The 23062-nt window shown below is 39.8% G+C and overlaps 1 protein-coding gene across 1 annotated transcript in view; it reads left to right on the top strand.

Annotated features, from left to right (window-relative positions):
- Positions 1 to 637: 637 nt before the first annotated feature.
- CDH5 (cadherin 5) overlaps positions 638 to 23062 on the top strand; it is a 28574-nt gene continuing 6149 nt past the window's right edge. The window contains exons 1-7 of the mRNA XM_042877040.1: positions 638 to 827; positions 16338 to 16538; positions 18840 to 19128; positions 19219 to 19335; positions 20266 to 20430; positions 20821 to 21008; positions 22308 to 22561. Of these exons, the coding sequence (XP_042732974.1) occupies positions 16350 to 16538; positions 18840 to 19128; positions 19219 to 19335; positions 20266 to 20430; positions 20821 to 21008; positions 22308 to 22561 (1202 nt within the window). The 5' untranslated portion in view covers positions 638 to 827; positions 16338 to 16349. The remainder of the gene's footprint in view (positions 828 to 16337; positions 16539 to 18839; positions 19129 to 19218; positions 19336 to 20265; positions 20431 to 20820; positions 21009 to 22307; positions 22562 to 23062) is intronic.

Here is a 23062-nt window from a genome sequence, read left to right on the forward strand (position 1 = left end):
GACTGGCCTCACTGAACAACCTGCTGATGTAAACTTCAGGCAGGTGACAACATCAGAAGCACCGTGCTCTGCACAGCCAGCCTCAGTACCACCCACCCTGCTGGCTGCCATGGACGGCTTAGAGGCAAAATGCTGAATCTAATCAAAATGCTTCAAATTCTCCTTCTGGAAGGCCCGTCCACACTGTCTTCCATCTGAGGTCATAATTTTACCCATGAAAAATACTGACAAATCCCATTTAACACCCAGCCTTCTCAGCTGTATGAGGACTTCAGCTTTCCAAATTGCACGTATAAAAACCCTTACAGAGACATCTCCAAATTGCTTTAAAGCACCCTTTTTGTTTGAGCAAAACAGTCATAGTCTGCGCTGATCAAATATCAGACACTATTTAAAGTATCATTTTTTATAATCTCCAAAACTCTTTATAAAATGACACTCAATACTAACTTTTGTCCCAACTTTTGCCTTTCTCTGAGAGCCGATTTCCTTTTATTCAGCTGCCTCATTAGAGGCAGTAACAAATAAGTCACTAGAGCAATAATAAGGCTAAGTTTATCTTGTTTCCTCCACTCCCTTTTCTCACTGTATTACTAAGAGTTGGAACAATAACAGGATGCCGGGATGCAGGATGGGAAAAGGCGGATTCCAGCTGGAAAACCTTGGAGATTGGGTTGCTGAACACTCCCAGTACTGCTTAACGAAAAGTGAAGTGGATTTTTCTGTTTGTTCTTCTTTTTCTATGTACTGCTTAATGTTTTGGGACACCGCTGAATTTAGTTTGCCTCATTTGGGAACAAAGTGAAGCTCTACAAACTCTGACTCAGGTAAGGAATAAATGCTATTTGCCGTCCTTCAGCTGTGGAGGTAATTGCAATAATTTTTTAACTGCACCAAAAATGTCTTCTACTGCTTTAAATAATTTAAGATATACCAGTGGTTAGGCTATGAATTTCATACGTATCTACAGCATCCTTTGGGCCTAATATTCATAGAACTTAAAAGTAAGGGAGGGCAACAGCTGAGTTGTTCACAGTTTACATTGGAAGAGGAAAATCTCTAGATTTCCTGGGCTATACCACAGTTTTCCCAGGTCACGTAACAGAAAAAAACACATGCTTTTTTTTGTAGTTCTGTTCTGTAATATTTAGATAATGTTGCCAATGTTCACTCACAATGGAGAAAGGACTGAAATGATACTGCAAACAGCAGCTGTAAGCCATTTATGAAACAATTCCACTTGCAGCATGGAGGTTACAGTCTTAGTACAGCTTGTAGTGAGCAGGTGTACGCTGTGCCGTGGTCAGTGTGCTCCAGCAATGGGAGGGCTGCCCTTGGTGTTTGAAAAGCTATGGTTTTAAGTGATCAACCCAAAGACAGGAAGCCCCCCCCCAAAAAAACTGCCATCCCTGGCTTATTGTACCTTCTGAGGGTGCTTAGGGCTGGAAGGACAGTTTAGGCAAACACTTCAGTGCCTTGGTCTCCTAAGTCCCAACCCTGGGCTATCAGCTTTTACAGCTCCTGTTCCAGAACACCAGCAATTTGTACCTGAGAAGTTTCTTCATCTCAGAGGTCCAAAACACACTATTTTTTTTCTGACAAGGTATTTTACAAACAGAGGCTGGGTGAAAAAAGTTGGTTGAAAAGGTTTATCTTGTCCTAAAGACAATGCAGCAAGAACCTGAGCCAACAAGTTTACCATACAGCTTGCAAAGATGAAGCATTTATACAAAAGAGATTAATTGATACTGCTTTTTGTGGAAGGATTCTAGTCTGCAACAGTGGAACTGCCAGTGTGCACAGTACCTTCCTGTGCTGGTTGTCATGCTGTAATAAAGATAAAGGAAGGAAAGAAATGCAGGAAAAAAAGATATGGGAGAAGATTCATTTCTGTGAGAAAATCTGTTCTATTCTCAGCTACCGAAAAAATTGAAAGTTGGTTGCTACTGCAGTTAACGAAGGTGCAGTTAATCAACGTGCTCCTGCCCCCACTGATTATAAATCATCACATCAGCATTTGTAAAAGCATGCCGTAATATAAATGTTCATGCCGGAAAAAGAACTAGACAAAAGCAAGGTTGCTCCAATGATTGACAAAAGCTTCTCATCTCCAGTTAATTTGCGCCTTGTAACAACACTCAGTGTACCAGAAACATACAGCAGAAACACTGACTTGTAATTTACCTGAGGTATCTTGAGGAGTTATTTTCTGTTCTTAAATAAAGAGTGACCATCAGGAGAAAAGGACACAGTTTTAATTTAGTATATGAATGCCTCAGAATAGTACAGTGTACTGCAGTGCTGTATGTGAAGTCACAGCAATACATAAATGAAACGGAAAGCAAAAGATAAACTCAATTAACAAATCATTCCTTGTTTAGCTCAGTTATTTCTCAGTGATACAGCCACACCACATTAAGTACTTCCCAACACTCCACACTTTAACATAAGGTCATAGAACTGTTATTTAGACATTACAAAGCAAATGCAAACATTGAAAACATGCCATGGGACAGCTGTGTGTCATTCCAAACCTGCAGCTTGCACAGAGCTGGGCTCAGGGCTACAGAGAGAGCTCAGGTAGAGAAGGTTACACCGAAAGAGTTAACAGGTTTGCTGCCAAAAGAAAACAGGTTTGTTTCACATCCTGCCTCTGTTGGATAAAACAGCTGAAAACAGGATATAGGTAAAAATCCCTGGTTTAAAGGCTCTCCTGATTTATAGTTGGTATGGAACAGAGGATTGCACTATGCATCCACAAGTCAGTATTTCAATTAATATTTCAAATGAAAAATAGACAATCTTTTCAAGAAGTCTTTTTCTGTTGGTCAGGTTACATTTTTACAGCAGGCTAGCTCTCACATTAGGCTAGCTAATATTTCAAAATTTATAAAAAAGTGAAGTTTCACAGAACAGAGATAACCGAATTCCACGGTTGTCGTGTGTCCATCACTCCAGTTTTGACTCAGGTTCTAGAATTCTAATTCAGAGGTTCATATGTTAGCGCCAAGAAGAAAACGGCATTCCTCTGCCTGTGAGAAATGCGTTGAAAATGCTGAAAATGAAAATGCTTCAGTGCATTTTTTTAAAAACAAATGTCTTTCTTCTTGCTGTCTTTGGGGCTTTACAAATCGAAAATCCTACCCAGTGTAGCCCTTCTCCTTTAGAGCAAAGCAGAGAGTGATTATTTCTGTAAAGTGGAGACTCGCTAGGACAGAGAGATGGCCAACTCCCAGTCAGAGAGGAGAAAGTTGTGGGCAGGTAGAAGGGCTCTCTGGCAGACTTATCTCTAGACAAGAGGGACAGCTGGGCCATTCCATACAAGATTAGGAGCTACATGTGAAAGAGTTATCAAGCAGCCTCTGTGAAAGGGTAGAGAGTTCATCCTGAGAAATGGCTGATTTTTCAGTAGGAAGACAGGCATGGTTACCTGGTACACACTGCAGAAATTGTAGACACCATACCAAGGATCAGTGAAAGGGAAGAACTATTCTCTCGCTCCAACCTTGCTACCTGAAATACCAGGAGTTACAGAGCACCACCACAGCCAGGGGCAGGCCAAAAGGAGGAACCTTTTAAATTCTTTATTCTTGTTTCAAAATACAGAAAGACCAGTGCTCCTGTTCCAGTCTAGTTGTCACCAAAACCTTCCTGTTCCTGTGGGGTTTTGCAACCATGCTGTGTCAAAATCTAAGGAGAAAAAGCCCTCTGTTTCTGTAACGCGCTATTTTAAAAAGCCTGCAGTCAGCCTTCACAAATCAGCAGCACTCCATCCAGCTCTTCCCCACTGCAGGCACCCCCTGCCGTGCTCCCTGCACCCTCCCCTCTGCTCCCATACCCACCCACACCATCTGACACCACCTCCTGACTCCTCGTGATCCTCACAGGGTGCAAAGCAGGTTATCTGCAGCACACACTGATCCCTGTCCTTATTGTGTAGGACAGTATAAAGGGAAATCCCACTTCCACTGAACGCCTGGAAGATGCAGCCAAATTCTTTCTGTCTTTGTCCACGTTTCTGAGTAATGCCTTGGCAGGAGCATTCTTTCCCCTTCCTTTTATGATGGTATCTGTTCTGAGTTTGAGTTCTGGAAATCCTCTCTTGGAGTGCAAAGTGTACCTTTGCGCTGCCTGAGGAGAATCGGGGCCTAATGCTGCTGTCATGCAAATGACAGGAAATCCTGCCATTGATGGGAAATGTTCCTGCGCTGAGTTCCGCTTCAGAGCCAGAGTCTCCACAGGCACAGTCCTAGGCCTCCCCCTTCCCTTTGTAGGACCCCGAGTTCTGCACCTGAATTTAGAGATTTGCAGCATCTTAATGGATTCTACTGTCACTGTCTTTCAGATAAGTAAGAAATGTCTGAATGAGAACTATTTCGCTTGTGTTAGGGCTACACCAACCAATCCCTACTACTAATAAGGTATTGGATTTTTTTTTCACTACCTTATTTATGAATCCACATCACAATAGTACATTGTGCCTGTTTATTCAGTTCTGTTAGTGCTTTCATTAAAACAAACAAATACTACTACACTATACATACTGCAGTATCATCTAACTTACCAGTACACTTCAACAAAGAAACATATCCAAGTGGAAATTGAGAATCAAGGCCAAAAGCAGAGGGTAGGCTACTTTTAGAAGGACAACAATGGGAGCAAACAGACTTGCTTTGCACATTTCCAGTGCCAGCAGCAGTACTGATAAGTTTAGAATTGGAATAGTTGCATCGTCCAGTAACTGCACTTAGAGATTACTCAAGATTCTAACAGGAAGAAAGCAGTACACTTGTCTTTGCAATACATTGCACCATTTTCCTTCTGTAAAATAGAGAGCTTTATTACCTGCCTTATATAGATTGATCTTCAGCTTCATCAAATGAACATTCCAATAAACAGCTACTAACTGAGGGAAGTAAAAATTTCCACCTCAGCACAGGAAATACCTCCACTGCACTTCGGATTCGGGCAGCAGAGCCACAAAGTGCAGTTCTGCTTGGAATGGGTGCTTCCCAAGCAGCCAGGCTGCCCAGCACCAACATTCCAGGTGTTCCATGCCAAGCCCCAGCATGGCTGCAGTGCCAGGCTCCTTGCAGGGGCTCGCTGCCACCACCTGTGAGCAGAACTCTCACTGGGTCACCCTGATGAAAGCCCTCACAGCTCTCACTTTTATCACCTCCATAGCGACTTATACAATGTGTAAGTAACAGCACTGACAGCACACACCATTGCAGCTAGGTTCAAGTGGCAAAACTGCATTAAGTCACTGTCATTTCCAGATGGAAACAAAACCTAACAGAGAGCAATCTAGCTCTAAAAAATGTCATAAAACACAGGACAGCTTTCCTACATCTGAGGAATGAATTTCCTAGCTTTGCTTTTTCAGCACTGTAAGCTAGATATTTGCTTCCCTAGTTTTATTTTGGTTTGAAGCTGAGATTTCCCTGACTCTGAGAGCTAAACTGTAAGTAAAAACATTGAAAGGCTCATTGTAAATTCATAAGAACAGCAATAATATCATTTGTATCATCTCACAACACATGGGGATTTTAACAATGGAAATGTTCCAGGAAAAGACTGTAACTGTAGGGGTTGGCAGAAAAGGTCTTGAAGTTAATTAAGCCTGGTCTGGAAGTCTAGTTGAATAAGGGCAGGAAACAGAGAAGAATGAACTGACATTTGAATTAGACATTTAAAAAGAGGGAAAAACACCGAATACTAATAACCAAACAAAACAGATCCAGACACACCCTGTTGTTTTAGCCTTTTGCCCAGCCAGAAAATAAGAGATTTATGTGTGCTTTCTTTATCTGCCACAAAATTAATTTTCAGAAGAAATATCAACGCATGAAGTTACTGAGTAATCTGAATAATCTGGTCAAAGGAATTGGCACACACATACAGCTAACATGTTTTCTCTGCTTCAGATTACTGCTAGCACGATAAATATCAGCTACAGTGACCTGCCCATGATGCTCATGTTAGAGACAGATACTTTCGCTCCTGAGCTTTTGTTGAGAAAGATGTAAAGAACAAAATTCTATCTTCTGCAAACACAGCTACATTGTACATATATATATTGTTGTTGTTGCATGCAGTGCCTCAAATGATGGGGACTTTTCCTTAAACAAACCAATTCAGTTAGAGCTCTGTGCCAGGAAGCCTCTCTGATACAAAAGCTTTATGTGAAAACAAAAGGGAAGTAGAAAACCTCCATAATATATTATTCTCAGAGTCATCTTATTTTGTTCTAGCTTGGACAAACTCCTAAACATTCAGTGGCAGCTACAGCTAATCTCTGTGTACAGCTGAGCTGACCAGGAGCAAAATCAAAGCAGATTGATTCTGAAATGCGCACACAATTTATTGTGGAAAACAAAGCCTCTGGTTGGAGATGCTTGAGGAATCTTTATAGAAATCACAAACACCTCCAATATATCAGAACTGCTCCATCTCTGCAAGGGGATGAGCCTAGTAATTGCTGAAGGATTCTCCTGCCCCCTTTACACCCAAGCCCTACTCCCAGAATCAGACAATGCACTCTGCTGCTGCCAGCACCTACATCTCCACCTCTCCTTCCAGAGCACCTTGGGGGACAGAATCATTAACTGGCTGAAAGAAAGCAAGGAGAAACATCTACAGACACTTCAGGTAGTGTCAACAAGACTGATGGAGACTCAGTCCTCCTGCAACATGAGTGAGACCCTTCTCAGAGACAAGTAAACCAAACAACAAGATCATCACTGAAACTACATACTTTCTGGATGTGCAGAAGTGAACACATTATTTGCATGTCTATAATGCTGGCACTTTTCCACTCATCTTATTAGCTCATTTCAGAACAAAAGGGCTATGTTTAAAGCAAAGTAAAACCCTCAAAATAGCTCAGATTTCAACAGCATTTGGCAACTGTCATCAAAAGATATCCAAGAACAAATTTTCTGTCATTTAATTGTTAATTTCACTCCAGCAACATCTGGGGAGCAAAGAAATAATATTACTCGTATATCCTACGAGCTTGATGGTTTAAGGAAATGGAACCCTTTAAATCAGCAAAGCACAGAGATCTATATGATGTGTGGCATGATTATATGAGGTGGTAATATTCTGTACCAAAAATGCAAGCTCCACTTAGAAGCTTGAACATGCTCACTGAATCCAGAATATGTGTTCTCCTTAGGTGTCATTTGACCCTCATAGCTGTGATTCCAAGGCTCAGGAGCTGTACAGAGATATAGGAGACTTGGTTATGGCCTTAAACCCAATGTTGTTCACGCTGTCAACATCTAAGAGAAAGCCAATATCTTCTGTTTATGATACCATATTTATTTGCTATAGAAGTGTCATAAATTAGTTTAATAATTTCCTTATGAATCGCAAACAAGCTTCAAAAGATTACTGCACTTACTCCACTTACTGCATATTTAAAACATTCTAAATCAATTTGGGGTCACTTTACTGAAAGCATCTGTAGTAAAACATTGTACAGTCCCATGCCCTTCATAGGAACTCTTCAGCAGCACCAAACAGAAGCATTGCAGTGATTCAAGTACCATCTCAGTTTCAAATTTTCAGTTCTCTAGTCCCTCTACAGTCTCCATTATGACAAATAACATTATTGTGAAAAACGAGTAGAGACACTGATTCTGCACCTGGCATGATACATGATCTGCATGCTGACAGTATGAAATGAGGAAGATTCTTAAAACTCACCTAATGATTCAGTGTGGTGTAACAGACCTTTATGAGTATTTGTCTCCTGAGAGAAGTGAAGGCCAACATTTTTACTAAGGCTGCTGGATTACTGTCTAGACATACCTGGATGCATTTATAAAAGGAAAACAGTCATCCATTAGAGCAACAATTACACTGCAAAAGCAATCTGGATAGAATAGCAGAAACCAGTCAGTGTCCATTTTGTTCATTTTAATGCTATCAAACTATTGTTTTGCGTCCATCACGAATGTCATCCTTACCACAGCAAACAACCTTTGAATGATAATGCACCACTGTCATGTCAACAACAGTAACAACTCATTTATTTACTCCAAAAATAATGCTTCCTCAAAGTCCATGAGGAGACCAGCCCACAAATTAAAACATGTATTTAATTTGCTTCTCAATTATCAGATTTGCAAGTAAGAAACTCAGATAAAAACCACTTTACCACAGATGGACAGAAAAATGTTATACTTCAAGATTGGAAATGAAATCATAGCGTGTGCACATGCATCACAGAAGTAGTCCTTCTTCATTTGATAACTTTACTGTTTAAGACTTCTGACGTACCACAATTTTGAAAAATAACCTACCCCTGGCCAATCTGAAACTTACAAAATTTCATATATACTGCACAGGTATACAGAACTACAGTCACATGCTTTATTAGATCATGTACAGCATTCATTTCCACAAGCAGAAATGTTTCGGATTCCTGGAGGTATCCAAAATGACAAAGGTTCCACAAAGGCTGCCATTCCCTAAAGAATGCAGAACAACCAGGCACAAAGCCTGGGGACAGACTCTTGTGCAAGGTCTGTTGTGATAAGACGGGGAAATCATTTTATACAAAACAGGGGAGATTTAGATCAGATATAAGAACAATGCTTTTTATGATAAGAGCAGTAAAGCACTGGCACAGGTTGCCCACAGAGGTAGTAGAAGCTTCGTAACTGAAGACATTCAAGGTTGGACTGGAGCGGGCTCTGAGCACCTGATGGAGCTGTGGGTCTCCCTGTTCATTGCAGGGGAGTTGGACCAGATGGCCTTTAAGGGTCCCTTCCAACTCAAATGATTCTCTCATTCTATGATATCTTCCAAACTGTTCCAGAAAAGGCTACTATTTGAGGTTTCCTAAAAGTCAAAATCGGAGCTGATTCACAGTGTGTGTGGAATGTAGACAGATAAATCAAGACCTAAGCCAAACAAGTGTCTATCTGTGAATGGGAAATCAAGTCCAAACCTACACTAGCAACACACAGTCAATAGTTTTACAACTAATCCACTTTTTGTCAGGTGGGAGTAATATAAGAATGTAGACAGCACTCTCCAAACAGCAAATATGTTTTTGTATGTTTTTCAAAAACATGATAGAAACTGAGAAAACATTTAACTGAGAAGTTAAATGCCCTCCTGCTTTTGTGGGCCTCGGTGCCTGAGCATCCCATAGGCTTGACTCTGAGCTTTCTCAAAAAAATCTCCATTTGTGAAGGATTTCTGCGATTGTATTCTGTCTTGCTAACAGGCTCTATATGTTACAATTCTACTGATAGTTACCAGGATCCCTGTAACAGGTAGTTCTGTAAGGAACGCTATTTGAGTTAAAGTAATACTTGCAACAAAATCATTTCTTTTTGTCCTGGAGGTTATGCCTGAATATAAGGGGTCAGATTCAAAGCAGTGAAAGCAATTTTTGAAGCTCCCATCCTACTCTCATCCTACAGCTTTGGGATTTCACGTAAAAAGGGGAAAAAAAAAAAAATCAACCTTCTCTGGACTTTAGAAACAGCATGAATTATGGCCCAAGTACCTCAAGGAGATAACTTATTGTAAAGATCCCCTTAAGATTTGCTGTTCTTTGTTGATACTGAAGACAAAAAGCACTTAACCTCAGTGTCTGCTATCACTCGTTTGTCCACAGTGGCATAATTCCTCCCTCGTTACAGTCAAGAGCCACTTGCAAAACCAAATGAGTTGTGACCCTACTCAGCAGCAGGTCGCTACCCCTTCAGTACAGCTGCTGGGCAATGACTGGCTGGCAGAGACAAACATGAACTCTTCCAGAAGACTCTTCTATGCCTAAAGAAAAGCCTAGTCAGACTAGCATGAAACACAGTTTCCTGCCTGCTGTAATGGGTGACTGCATCCATAACACTGCGCTGTTGTTCAGAGAACACAAGCAGAGCCTCCTACAGGCTATTCTCCTCCGACTCATGCTGACAGTCTTGGTTTTGTTAATCTACCTAGCTAACATTATCAGGCACATCACTGATGTAAAAGAGACTCCAGCGAGGCTGGAAGAATTTACAGATGCAAGATCAGATATGCAGCCTGATGCATCTTGTTTCCCTTTCAGGTTTGTGATGAGGTGACCAGTAGCAAAATGCAGATCTATATACTCAACAAAGGAGATCACTGTGACCTCTTATAACTTTCTTCTGCACACATTTCTCTAAACTGTGCAGGAAATGCCCTCTTCAACCATGCATTTGATAGTTTCAGTTCAGAGCCTTCCTCAGTACTTCCCGCAGCTCTTAAGCCCCCAAGTCAGCAGGTCACTTGCTGAAATGCTAGCAAAGCAATCAGGAAGCTCGGGGAGGGCATTAGTGTAATGTTTTGCTATTGCTTTTCACCATCCTTAGTGCATGGCTGTTCACTCATCAGTGTGAAGGCAGCTTTGTTTCTTAAAAACATGTACGTGTTTTTTTAAAGGCCAATACTAGTCTTTGCCTCCCCCATTTTTATCTAGTTCTGTGCCAGAAGCAACTGAAAAACCAGGAGCCCTGTCTTGCTGCCTGCCATCAGTCTGGTGAGCTTTGCTGGCTGCTGTCCATTCAGGAGCACTGTATTGGGCCATCTAATCAAAAGAAACGAATCTTCAACATACACACCATATTCATGGTGCTTACAGTCCCTTTAAACAATAACAAACAACAAATAAATTTTCATTTCTGAAAGAGGTGTCTGACCTGGCCGAGGACTCCATCCAGCCATTAGATGCAGCTGTATTTTCTACCATCTAAGAGAAAGAGAAGTTTTTTTTTTTCTTCAGAAGAAACATGAGGAGACAAACCGGGGGCCAAAATCAGACACAGAATCATCTCCTGAGCTCCACTGCAGAGCTCCAGTGCTAAGAAATGAGCTGCATCCCGTGCACACAGCAGTGCTCACACAACACAGAGTGACGTGGGCTTTTTTTGCAGTTGCACATTTGGTTAAAATGCTGCTGAAGCGGCTGTTCATTCAAAGCCATCACAAGTATAAAATGCCATTTAATAATCAGCTTTCAGGCAGGCATTTGCACTCCAGATTGTTTAGTCATCAAAGTGGCTATTTACTTGAAGGTACTATCATGCATATAAAAAGTCATTTCATAATCAGTTTTCAGGTAGGCATTTGTGCTCCCGGCTGTTTAGTCATCAGTGGAAGCCACTTCTCAGGTGTATAAAGCCGACATAAAGAAAATCAACGCTGTAACACTAAGCAGCCAGGCACCGGCACGTTTAAACCAGCTCAATAAGCTGGAAACCAAAAAGCAGCACAATGTGCTCAGGAAAGAGCCATTTTAGAATGAATTATTGTACATTGTTGAGAGGATGTGACAAGACAGCTTTAATCAGAAACAAGAGAAATGCAGAGGAATAATTTACACAAAGAAAGAGCAATAGAAATGCTTGCTCCAAGTTGAACGTTGCACAATTTTCCAACGTGTCACTGAAGGTCGAAGATGTGGTTCCCATTCTCACTGAACTGGCTATGTGCCCTTAACTATTCTCACCCTGTAAACTCACTGGAGCAAAGGAGGACTGCGTTCTTGCATTTAGAAGCCGCTGAGAACATGCAGCGCAGGTAACAATTCTGTCTGTGTGATTACTTTGCTGCCTTGTCTCTCCGGGTTTGTCAGAGCAGGTTAGAGCAATGTTGTCTAATTAAGAGATCAAAAAAATTGGGAGAAAAAAATCCGAGACTGCTGTTAGTGCTGACCTCAGTCCATCGACAGGAGATGGCAAAGAAATTTAAGTCCTCTGTGCTTCAAAGGTACCTTTTGAAAGGGATACAGCTTTTCATCTAGCAGCAGTACTTTTCACAGAGATCTGAGAAGGCTTTATCCATTCATGTTAGCACAGCCATTTGCAGTCCCTGAAATGTAGCAGTAAGTACTGCTAGGGCTACTTTCTTCTAATCATGTTTTGTCTGCTTACCAAATATGCTCCTTTTGCAAAGCAAGCTAAGCATGCATTAAGCTACAGGCATTGCAAAGAAAAAGATAATTCATCCTCCTCACATTTGGTGGTTACCTTTCTATTTCTCACTGCCTACTGCATTCACACATTTACCTTTGGTCTTACACATTGTATAAATGAGAATGTAACAGTAAAACTAGATTCTGCAAGGCAGAGTTGTTTTGTTAGCTGACACTGAGTCAATCTGTCCTCATTAAATCTAATGTGGCTTCATTACGAATAGGAAGTGCCCAGATCTTGAATCAAAATAAAATTTTTGCACCTGAACAACATCGAAGTTTGAAGAGTTGGCAAATTGAACAGAATTTTTGCACAGAGCCAGCTAGGGAGGGGGCAGTGGAGGGGACAGGGAAAGGCTTATGACAACACTTGTGACAATACAGACCCCCTGTGGGGCCAGACCCAGGGGAACAACACCTAAAATCCCCTCAACGTTCACCTGAACAGGAGATGGGGGGCAGCTGAGCCGAATGCTCTCCCTCAAGCTTGGCGTTAATCACAACTGACTGAATGCAGAACTGCAGATATTTAGTGCTCCCTGCGCTTAGATTGCTGCAGGTGGGACAGCTGGGATTTGACTGACAACCAGAAGCAGCACCGTTTCCAGTACCATGGAACAGAATACAACCTATCTTGCATTATTCTTTTATCAGTCATTTTGTTATTTTTTTCTCCCCAGAGAAACTCTCAATTTTGTAAGGGATTTTTCATTTTAATTTACGTTGTTCAGTTTCTAACCAAGATACTGTAAACAAAAATCATCAAGTTTCCAGCTCAACAGTCAATAATCATTTACTTTCCAGCTTTTTCTAACAATCAGATATGCAAGTTATCTGAACAATATAGACAAAAACATTTAAAGAGGTATTACAGGGGATCAAGAAGTGCCCATTTCTTCTCTGGTGTATAATACAGACTTCTAAGCAAATTCTTCTTAAGCTATTCCATATCACTACTTCCGTCTTGCCTGGAATCCATCTCAATTGCCACAAAACAAAAACTCTCTAAGATTAGTACAAGACCTTAATCTGATCAACACATCAGTTTAGCTATAGATACATGCATATTTATCAAATTCTTCATGTAGAAGCTTGGTTTAACTCCTATTTAACATGCAAGCATAGAACAAGATTTGTAACTAATTGACCTAGCCTTATGTGACATAAGCATGAATAGGTAATTTCAGAACAAGAATTAAGCCAAGTAAGGGGGGAATGCCAGAAAAAAATAAACCAACAAATGTTCATTAGAATATTCCATCAAACGTATTTTCATTGAACGGACATTATTTATTTTTGTTGCTCATCTCACTTGTTTGATTTCTTACTCAAACAAATTGCAAAATGCAAACTTTTAATCAGTACAGTACTGTCTGCATCTTGACTTGATTTTTTTTTAACAATTACTTCCAATCTGCAAAAGAAACTACACTATATGTATCAGGTGTCTTATAAATCAGTTTGAGTACCAAAATTTCTTAGTTAAATGTCTATAGTGCCCTGCAGATTAAGAGTTATTTGCTGAAATAACTCAATACAAAAAATGAATAATGTTGGCAGAAAAAAATATCATTCGCTGCAAGAAAATTTAAGAGCGTCACGAGAAGCTTAACTATTTCAATAAGCCATTCCCCTGCTAACTTTAAGGAACACTTAGAGTCCTTGCTTAAATTAAAAAAAAAAGTTTGAATTATTGCTAAGAGAGTGCAGCAGGGCCCTGCCACCAAAAGTCTGTACATGCTGCCAACCAAGGGCATTCTGAAATGCTGTGATGAACTAAGCCACAGATCCAAGAGCTGCAGAATGGGGAACTCACACAGTACCACAGAGGAACAGACTGCCCTATCAAGACCTGCATACTAAATACCCCTCAGAAGGACAGGGCACAGTGCTCAGTGTGCAGTGTTACCCCTACTAAAACAAGAAATTTTGAGAGGTTCCACAGATGAAGCTGAAGCCGTGCTGTGCAAGAGGTTCTTTGTCTCAGCCTGACATACGAAGGGCAGCCCCAAGCTGCACCAAGCTGCTCATAAAGGAACCATGGAGGCTAGACAAGTATTGACAATCCACTAATGAGAGATTAAAGGAAGGGAAACCAGCTCAAAATCTGTTAGCACGAAGACAGGTCCACCGAGTGGAAAGGTTGGCTCAAGCTTCAGCCAAAATATGCATTCATTTCAAAGACTCAGCCTAATGCAAAGAGGTATTATTAAAAATATGCCCAATGGACATCTTAATCTTCTCATAAGTGCTTTCTGTATTGATGGTCAAGCTTTCAAACAAGGTCTGAACTGTGAAACACATAGAGAGTAGCCACTTACTTCAAGGGAGAGTTTGCAGAACAGATCCTCAGGAACAGCCATGCTAACACCACTGCCCCTGAGCTCCTACACCCATCCCAGTACCCTCAGTACAGATTGAAGCCAGCAGTGCCCCTGCCTGCACTGCAGTTAGCAGTGACATCCTCAGTGCAGGCTGGCAGCATCCTGACAACTCAAGCTTGGGGCACAGCTGGCCCTGAACTTCACGTTACTGAAAACAGGGCCATTGCTAGGAAGGAGTTACCACGAAGGTCAGCAGATCTCTTTACAAACAAAATTCATTTCAAGATCAGTATGCTTTAATTGAGATTTGACATTTGAACTAAAAATGTGTTCTGCAGGTCTGTAAATGTATCAGTTGCAGTGAAACGAATAGCAGCTCAAGTGGGCAGTGTTGTCCTCAGTTTCACCAGCTAACCTCATCACAGCAATCATCCATGAGATCCCACAGGACCACAGCAGTGAGAGGAAATGGCAGATGAAACACTACCATCTGTTTTTACTGAAGTACAGACCAGCTGACGTTAGCCAAATGGTTTTCCTTTGGTTACCACATTTTGTAACTTTATGAACAAAAGACAGAGCACAGCAGCACCAAATTCAGTGCCTGACAGTTCCAGTTGTAGAATATTTGAGAAATACAAACAAAACAAAGAAAAATCAATAAATCTCACTCATTTTTTCTAAAAATAAAGGCAAAGTAAACACATAGAAGAGAAAGAAATTGCTGATTCAAAAACTTCCATATAAATCCCTAAAACTGCACAAGCCATAGCTCAGCTATTAAATAGAAGCTTCAAAGGCAGCCTATTTAGTCCTTTCCTAGACATTCATAAAGGAAGGAACATTCCGCAGGTCATGCACAACTGTAAAGAGAGCAAAATTTCATGGTAAATAAAATCTTTCTACTGATAATGCTGCTGCACCACAGGGTAACATTGATTACCTAATTACCAAAGTGTAATTTTGACAGTCTCAACAAATTATAACAAAGATATTAATTTGATCTAATATCTAACAACATGCATGATTTCAACTTCTCTGTCACAATTAACTTTTACTTTTGATGTATGTACTGACAACTCCTAAAAGCTAATGGGAAGTCATTTATGTGGAAGTTAATGTCTGCTTATTGAAGCGTTTAAGTTCCATGACAGTGCTTTACTTTGCAAAGGGAAAATTTAGTGGAAAAATGAATCAGCTTTTCTACATGAAATGAACTCAATCCGATAACCAGACCTAAAGTTTGCTAATATTAACTTACGAAGTAAAACAAAGGGTTTTTCCTGAAAGTAATTTTATGTATTATCTTTTGTATGTGCTAAAATCTAAGAATAACGGATAAATGAGCTTTATCTGTGCCTCCACGCATTTTCAGACACAAGGAATTGATGCAATAAACAAACCCTCTGAGGAAGATAATTTGCTACATTGAACCTTGAATAGATTGAAATTTTCATATGAATCATTTTTTCCATCAACAAAAAAAAAGTTTTATTTTAAATCAATAGTTTCTATATGAAGATATTGACTACAGAGTATTTTGTGTCAGGTCACGTCAAAACACTGCATTTCAGTTTGTCAAACTTGAACGTTTCACTTCAAGTTGAGTTAACATAAACTTTGATCTGGCTCAGCCCTGGTGCTGCTTCCCAGGGCAGCTCTCTCCCCCGAGCTACAAGCAGTAGCCTAACTAAATTTTCTGAAATGCACAAAGGGGCATCTTTGCTACTGAATGTTCTCTTCAGATGAACTGTGTAGCTCAAGAGAGTGCTGAGTTTTATGATAGCTTTAAAAACTTGCATTTTTTATTTATTCAATTTTTAAGTGCTTTTTATAGCTGCCGAATCATCTGGTTGAAGCTGTTTTGTGTTGTGGAAGGTTTTGTGCCTGATATTTCAATTTCTGATTCTAAGGCAGATTGAAAGAAATACAGAAAGTAATCAAACTTTCCTCCAGAAGGAAATTCAGTTTGCTCTTCCATGCACGCTTCCTCTGATGAATGCGATTCTGTTGTTATTTACATGGTTCTCGTGCTCTGTATTACTCCCTAGGCTCAGAAGAAGATGAAGAAGCTTATTCTGCTTTTCTCACTGTTCTTGGCTCCAGCATTCTGTTATAAAGAAAACCAGAAAACAAAACAAAACTTTTCTTCAAACAATACCAGTCATAAACGACTTAAGAGAGACTGGATATGGAACCGAATGCATATCAGAGAAGAGATTGATTCACCACTACCACATCACGTTGGCAAGGTAAACAGCAGTCTTTTAGCAGTGAATGATTGGAAATGCAGAGAGCAAATGAGCATCCTGAGAAGTATTACCTGTTTGCAGCTTAGAATTAACGGGGAAAAATCAGGAAATAGAAATGGGACTGATGTACTAACATCATAATCCTAAAATGGGTACAGAGTGAATCAAGAACAGCATCAAAGGAATTCCAATTCTTTTGAAGAATATAGATAAATTTTAGAGAATAGCAAGCATGGAGCATCTGCAGTGAAGAAACAACTGCATTGCATGCAGGTGCAGATTTAGGAAGAAGGTCTGGCAGATGATGTATGTCAATGTTTTTCTGGTAGCTCTTTCAAAAACCTGGGAGATCAGCTAATGAAAACATACGTATCAAAGAACATATAGCTTACATCCCTCAGCACGGACACAAAAGTAAAGTGCTGTTTAGGAGTACTGTTACACAATCAAAAAATTTGTTTCACAAACTGAAGGAAAACAATTTTTGAAAGTAATAACAAGCATTGACCTGACTGCAAACTCATTTTCTTCGGGGCAGTGCTCATAAAATCCTGTGATTAACTGCACATCACCCAGACAAAGTTCTCCCAGTCTAGTCTTTCAAACTGAACTACTTTGACACTTCTCAGATAAATGCAGTTCTACAGTTTCCTTCCATGTACAACAATCAGCATCTGTCAAGGCTGTTATGGTAAAGTGAAACAGACCTTTCTGGATCAGTGCTGCTCGCTGGCAGAAAGCACAAGAGAGAAAAGAGGCCACCAGGTACTCAGCTACTGCAGGATATCTGTGTTTCATTTCAGACCAATTCAGCAGCGGATTAAGGAGAACACTTTTATTCCTGGCGCTGTCCTAAATAAGAGTTATTCACGTTGTACTGTGCTCTGTTGTCTTTCAAAAGTGGAATGCGTCTGATTACTTTTGCAATGTCTGTGTTCAGTGCATTGCGTTTACAGGATTGAACACTCAATAAATGCTTTTAAAAGGCCACAGCACCAGCATGGCCAAACAGAGTGACAACTGCAGGAATATGCTGATAAGTCTGGATTTTATCTTTGATGATCTTGGAGGCTTCCTTTTGCATGTTTATCCTTAGATTTTAGGCAATCTTGGAAGCTGTGCCTTTCACACCAAGTAAGTAAGTAAAAATTAAGAAAGGAGGCACAGGCTGTACTATCTTTGAGACAAGGGTGAGATTCTTTCTCCTGTTACATCTCCCAACTCGCAAGCTGTTGTTCAGCAGCACCAGCAGTTAGAAGCATGATTAAGTGTGTGGAACGAGGAAAGAGAGTTTTAATAGCACACTTCAAAGCAGAAAACATAAATGAAAGAATGTTCAACAGTAAATGACAACTACAGGGTAAATCAAATCCCGAATACCAAACAGCTGCAATTTATGATAACGCCAGTAACAAAAGACTAGAAAATCTTGGTCAAACCCAACAATTATTGATAAATAGCTTGCTGAAACAAGAATGCTGATATAGTGCACAGAAAATTGTGGTTTAAACTTTCTAGCAGTGTTCTTAGAGGAGTGTAGATAGGTAAGAATCATGAAATTAAGTCCAGATTAAAAAAATAATAATGGACAAAATCATTTGGGATTGGATTAAATTACATATAAAAACAGATTCACGTTTATTCCTTTTACCTTACCCTTTTTTTCATAGAATACAATCTTAAATTTGAAACTGTGGGGTGAAAACTTAATCTCACTGTCTTCACCATGAGTCTAAAGACCAGCTATGAAGAAATGGCACGTGACTAAACACAAGTAAGCTGACAGCTATGGCAGGAATTCTGCTAAGTGGCAAACAATGGAGAAAAATGCTAAACAATGTTTGTCAGTAGCTGCAAATAAAGATTTGTTTCTGTAAATCTGTGTAATCCAAGCAAAATTCCACTTGGAATTCAGCTAAATTCCAAAGATTATTTGCAAACAAGTGCAGCTCAAACAAAGTAGTGGTTCCTATATTTCTGACACAATGAGGCTGACGATTTTTATCTGTAACTGCACGAACAATTTATATCTTCAGGAAATGTGACTCATAACCTCAAAATAAAACCTTCCTGATATATAAGCAAGCAGGTTTCAGTCTGGATGAAGTTTCATCCTGTAACTCTGGATGGCTGTGGCTGCACTGCTGGTTTGTCCAGTAATATGCCAGCTGCCATCAAAATTCCCAACGGTTTCAAACTGAGTCTGAATAAGAGGTCAAGTTTGTGTGTATCATCTGGTAGAAACTGTTTTGCATTCAGAAGCCACAGCTCACTTTTTTCTCTTTGAATTATACTTTCTAGCTCACATCGAGCGTAGGAAACAAGAATGCTATGTATATTATTGAAGGTGAATCTGCCAACACCATCTTTAAAGTGCAAGGGTACGACGGCGACATATATGCTTTTGAGAGGCTGGACAGAGAAAAGAAGGCAGAGTATGAGCTGACAGCGCACATTATTGACAGAAGAAACAACCGATCACTGGAACCACCATCTAAATTTATTATCAAGGTTTATGATATTAATGACAACGCTCCCATTTTTGTACAAAAGGTATTCAATGGATCTGTCCCAGAAATGTCACGATTAGGTAAGGTTCTTCCATTACTCACTTTCCATCCTTTCCTTGGCTGAAAAGCAACATTTATACTAAATGTGCTGTTTGATAATCCTTTTCTAGGAACCTCAGTTACCAAAGTGACAGCTGAAGATGCTGATGACCCAACAGTTGCAGGTCATGCCACAGTTACCTACCAAATCATTAAAGGAAATGAATATTTCACAGTTGATGACTCTGGTAGGTCAGATACACAAGTGTCAAATGTTGACCTTATGCTTATAAGAAAATTCAATTTTAAGCTATTTTCTTTCTGGACAGAGGAGATATAAAGCCAAAAATTTGCTTTCGACTGTAATTTGGAAAGATTTTTCATTCACACTAACACAGTGTCACTGTCTACATCTGAAAATGTGCCAATAAAGAGTCAGGATTTTAGGTATCATGAGGTAAATGACAAGATCAGGTCAGGCAGCTCCTACTGATTAAAAGACCAAGTAGGAATTGTCTATGTTTTCAGTTTAGCACGGATATCACTCCTTTGACCAAACAGAAAAAGAGGAATGCATTAAGAAACAGCATTCCTAAAGAATATCTGGCAAAAATTCTTAAAAAGCAAAGAGTAGATAGTGATTACAAACCAAGAAAATTCCCTACAGCTTTCCAGACTTGGCACAGGAAACTTCTCAAGTCAGCATACACCTGGAGCAAGTCAGCACATACAAACAATGCATTTTATTAGGCTAATTTTGAAAGTTTATTTCTGGTGTCTAGTCAGTAACTCAAACCTTTGCTTGCCTAAACTTTTTTTGTTTAAAGTTCCTCCAGATATAAAAATAAACTCATCATGTCTTGTAAGCTGGTTCTTTGGAGCAACTAAAGCAGATAAAGAGGTGATCAGACATACACTCCAGATGCTGTAGTGACCAAGCCTAGACATTATCAGCTGGTTTCTGAGCAGAAAAGATAAGTTTAAAGAAATGTACTGTACAAAATCTCCCAAATGTTTTATTATAGAGAAAAATTTCTAATAGTTTTGCCTTAGAAAAATGTAACTGTAAGACTGCAACTTGAAGCTGAATGTGTGGCACAAGGTAAAAACTTGCTTTCAAAATTAAGAGATGTGGAAACATTACAAAATCTAATCATATTCAATATTATTTTTTTAAGGCGTCATTTCCACAGCGAGAGCTGATTTGGACAGAGAGAATCAATCAACATATGAAATTATTGTTAAAGCAAAAGATGCTCTCGGGCTTACAGGGGAGTCAAGCACAGCTACAGTCATTATCAGGTTAACAGACATCAATGACAACTTCCCAGTATTCAAACACCGTAAGTAAAGAATCATTTGGAAATCAAGAAACGACACGAAAAAAAGAAATTTACATGAGGCGTCACGATTCAATTGTTCTTTAAAGTGAACAGAAGTAGCTCACGTTTTCAGACGGCTTTCTGCATTCAGCACTTCCTCCATTTACTGGTTGGAGCGTATCTAGAGCAGAAAGTAAAACTCAGTATTAACTTTGGTAACTTTATGAAGAAACCTGACAATTTCTAGAAGTATGTAAAAAAAAACTGCAGCGCTGTCTGTAGAGATCAATAACACTGAATTCTCAATTATTCTGTGTATGTCTGTCTATAAACTAAGAAAAAACTGTATGTAAGTTCCAAGTTCCATGTGCACCGTCATTATGACCTGTTTGTTGATTTTTTTTTAAACAGCATCATTTCATTTTAAAGTTCCTGAAAACGTTTCAGTAGGAGGAGAAGTTGGCCGAGTCGAAGTTGAAGATATTGATGAACCACAACACAGACATACAAAATACAGTTTTGTCAGAGGAGATTACAGGGACACCTTTGAAATTGTAGCAAATCCATTCACCAATGAAGGGATCATTAGACCAAAGAAGGTACTTCTCCCAGTAACAAAGAAAGATACCATTTTGTTTTGCCATGTTTAACAAGTGTTTGATTGAGTGTGGAACTGGCAGCAAGAAAACATGGAAATGCATGAAAGCCACAGCACAAAAGGTATTCGACCTGAAAACCTCATTCTGTAAGCCCTGTGAGGAGAGCAGGTGATTTACCAGCCCATTTCACTTGCCAAAACTGGGAAAATCTGCGATTGCTGCAGAGTGCAATGGGGATTATGCCAGATGTGCAGGCTACATGCTTCAGGCTCCCCCCAAATTCTAGATATTTGATGCTTCAAATAGTCTGTGAAAGCAAGAGTTGAGCTGACCAAGTCAAAGAATCTTTGCCTTCTGCAGCCAAAGAAAAACCAAAACGGGAATGTGAACGCACACACACACCTCTATTACGGTTTGCTCTTTGTTTTTTAATTCTCAAACCTACTTAATTTTTACCAAGGAACATTCCTGCACTATGCAGAGCACTTCCAAGCCAAAAGTTCATTGATTTCATTGATTTATGGTGAAAGAAAAGGACAGAGGACTATAAATTACTGTAAGTAATATTCAGATTGACATGAATGTGTGTTCTTTTTTTTTAACTTCCAAGCATCTACATGTAGCTATCAGTACTAGAAATACTATTAAGAAGGGAAATTTCTATATAGAAAAAAAGCAACAAATATCCTGAGACTTGTAAATGACCAACTGTACGCCAACAGCTTTCCATCACCAAAAACAAGCCCACCCTTACCTCAGGGCCTGAGGCATGTGATGCTAACAGGCTGTGCCAAAGAGCAGCACAGCAGCAGAGGTCTCACACACACACTGCCTGAGGCAGAGACAGCCTTCACCAGGCAGTGGGCAGTTTGCCTCAGTATCTCACAACACGCTTCAGGCACAGATGTACAACAGAATTTTAGATATGCAGTCAGGTGAGGTGCAATTTCAACTGAGAAATAAGCACTGTCATTTCCATGTACAATGTCCACTCAAACAAAAATACAGTCAGCACGATTAACTACAGCACGTTTCACAGTGCGTTTTTATAATCTTGGGTGATAGGGAACGGGGATCCAAGCTTTGAAACACATGATAGCAGATAGCATGAATCTGTTCAAAACCTGACGTACAGCCACTCCATTTATGAAAGAGAAGGTCAGCTTGGATATGCTTTCCAGAGTCCAGTCAAAGTGCAATCTGCTAGCATTTTCCAACAAACGTGACAGCACAGAGCTTTAATTTGCATTTTACCCAGCCATCACCAAATAAGAATGTCTATGTTTGTCTTTCTTCTAGCCCTTGGACTTCGAGAAAGTAGCAGAGTACAGGTTTGACATTGAAGCAACAGATCACAACGTTAACCCTGCCTACTACAAACCTGGTGGCTCCAAGAGCATTTCAACAATTACCATTGAAGTTACCGATATAGATGAGCCTCCTGTCTTCACCAAACTACCATATGAATTCAAAGTACAGGAGAATGATCCTGAAATAAAAACACTTGGCTCTGCTTGGGCATATGACCCCGACGCAGCTAAACGGAAGATCAGGTAACACAACACCAGCTTTAGTGGTTCTATTGTTAAGTAGAGAATTTGCTAACAATTCCAAGAATTTGACAAAGTATTGACACACTGACCTTATTTTTCAGACATTTGCAAGCAAAAGAAAAATCCAATCTGACTTTTCAGCCACTGCAGCTATGGATGCAGACAACAACCAACAAACACGTTACTTATGTACATAAACTCACTAATAAAACATCTGTACATTTATGGGAAAATACACAATCCTGGATATCTTTACATGGTTATAATAATCTGCTGTTAATTTTTTTATTGTAACAAATAATATATTTCTTGAGTATGTGCTTTGTAAGGAAAAGAAAATAGACTTCTTAAACAGTGAAAGCCAATAATCTGGGAACCTCGCAGACAGATACGTTGTGCTCTCACAGCTTGAATAACTTTAGGGAAATGTTCTGAGGCTCCCTGGTCATGATATCAACGTAATTTTTTATACAACCACTCTCTGGCCTTTTCCTATGAAGA

The sequence above is a fragment of the Lagopus leucura genome, unplaced genomic scaffold (genome assembly GCF_019238085.1).
Source record: "Lagopus leucura isolate 7727_CA_CO unplaced genomic scaffold, USGS_WTPT01 Super-Scaffold_100017, whole genome shotgun sequence".
NCBI classification, from domain to species: Eukaryota; Metazoa; Chordata; class Aves; order Galliformes; family Phasianidae; genus Lagopus; species Lagopus leucura.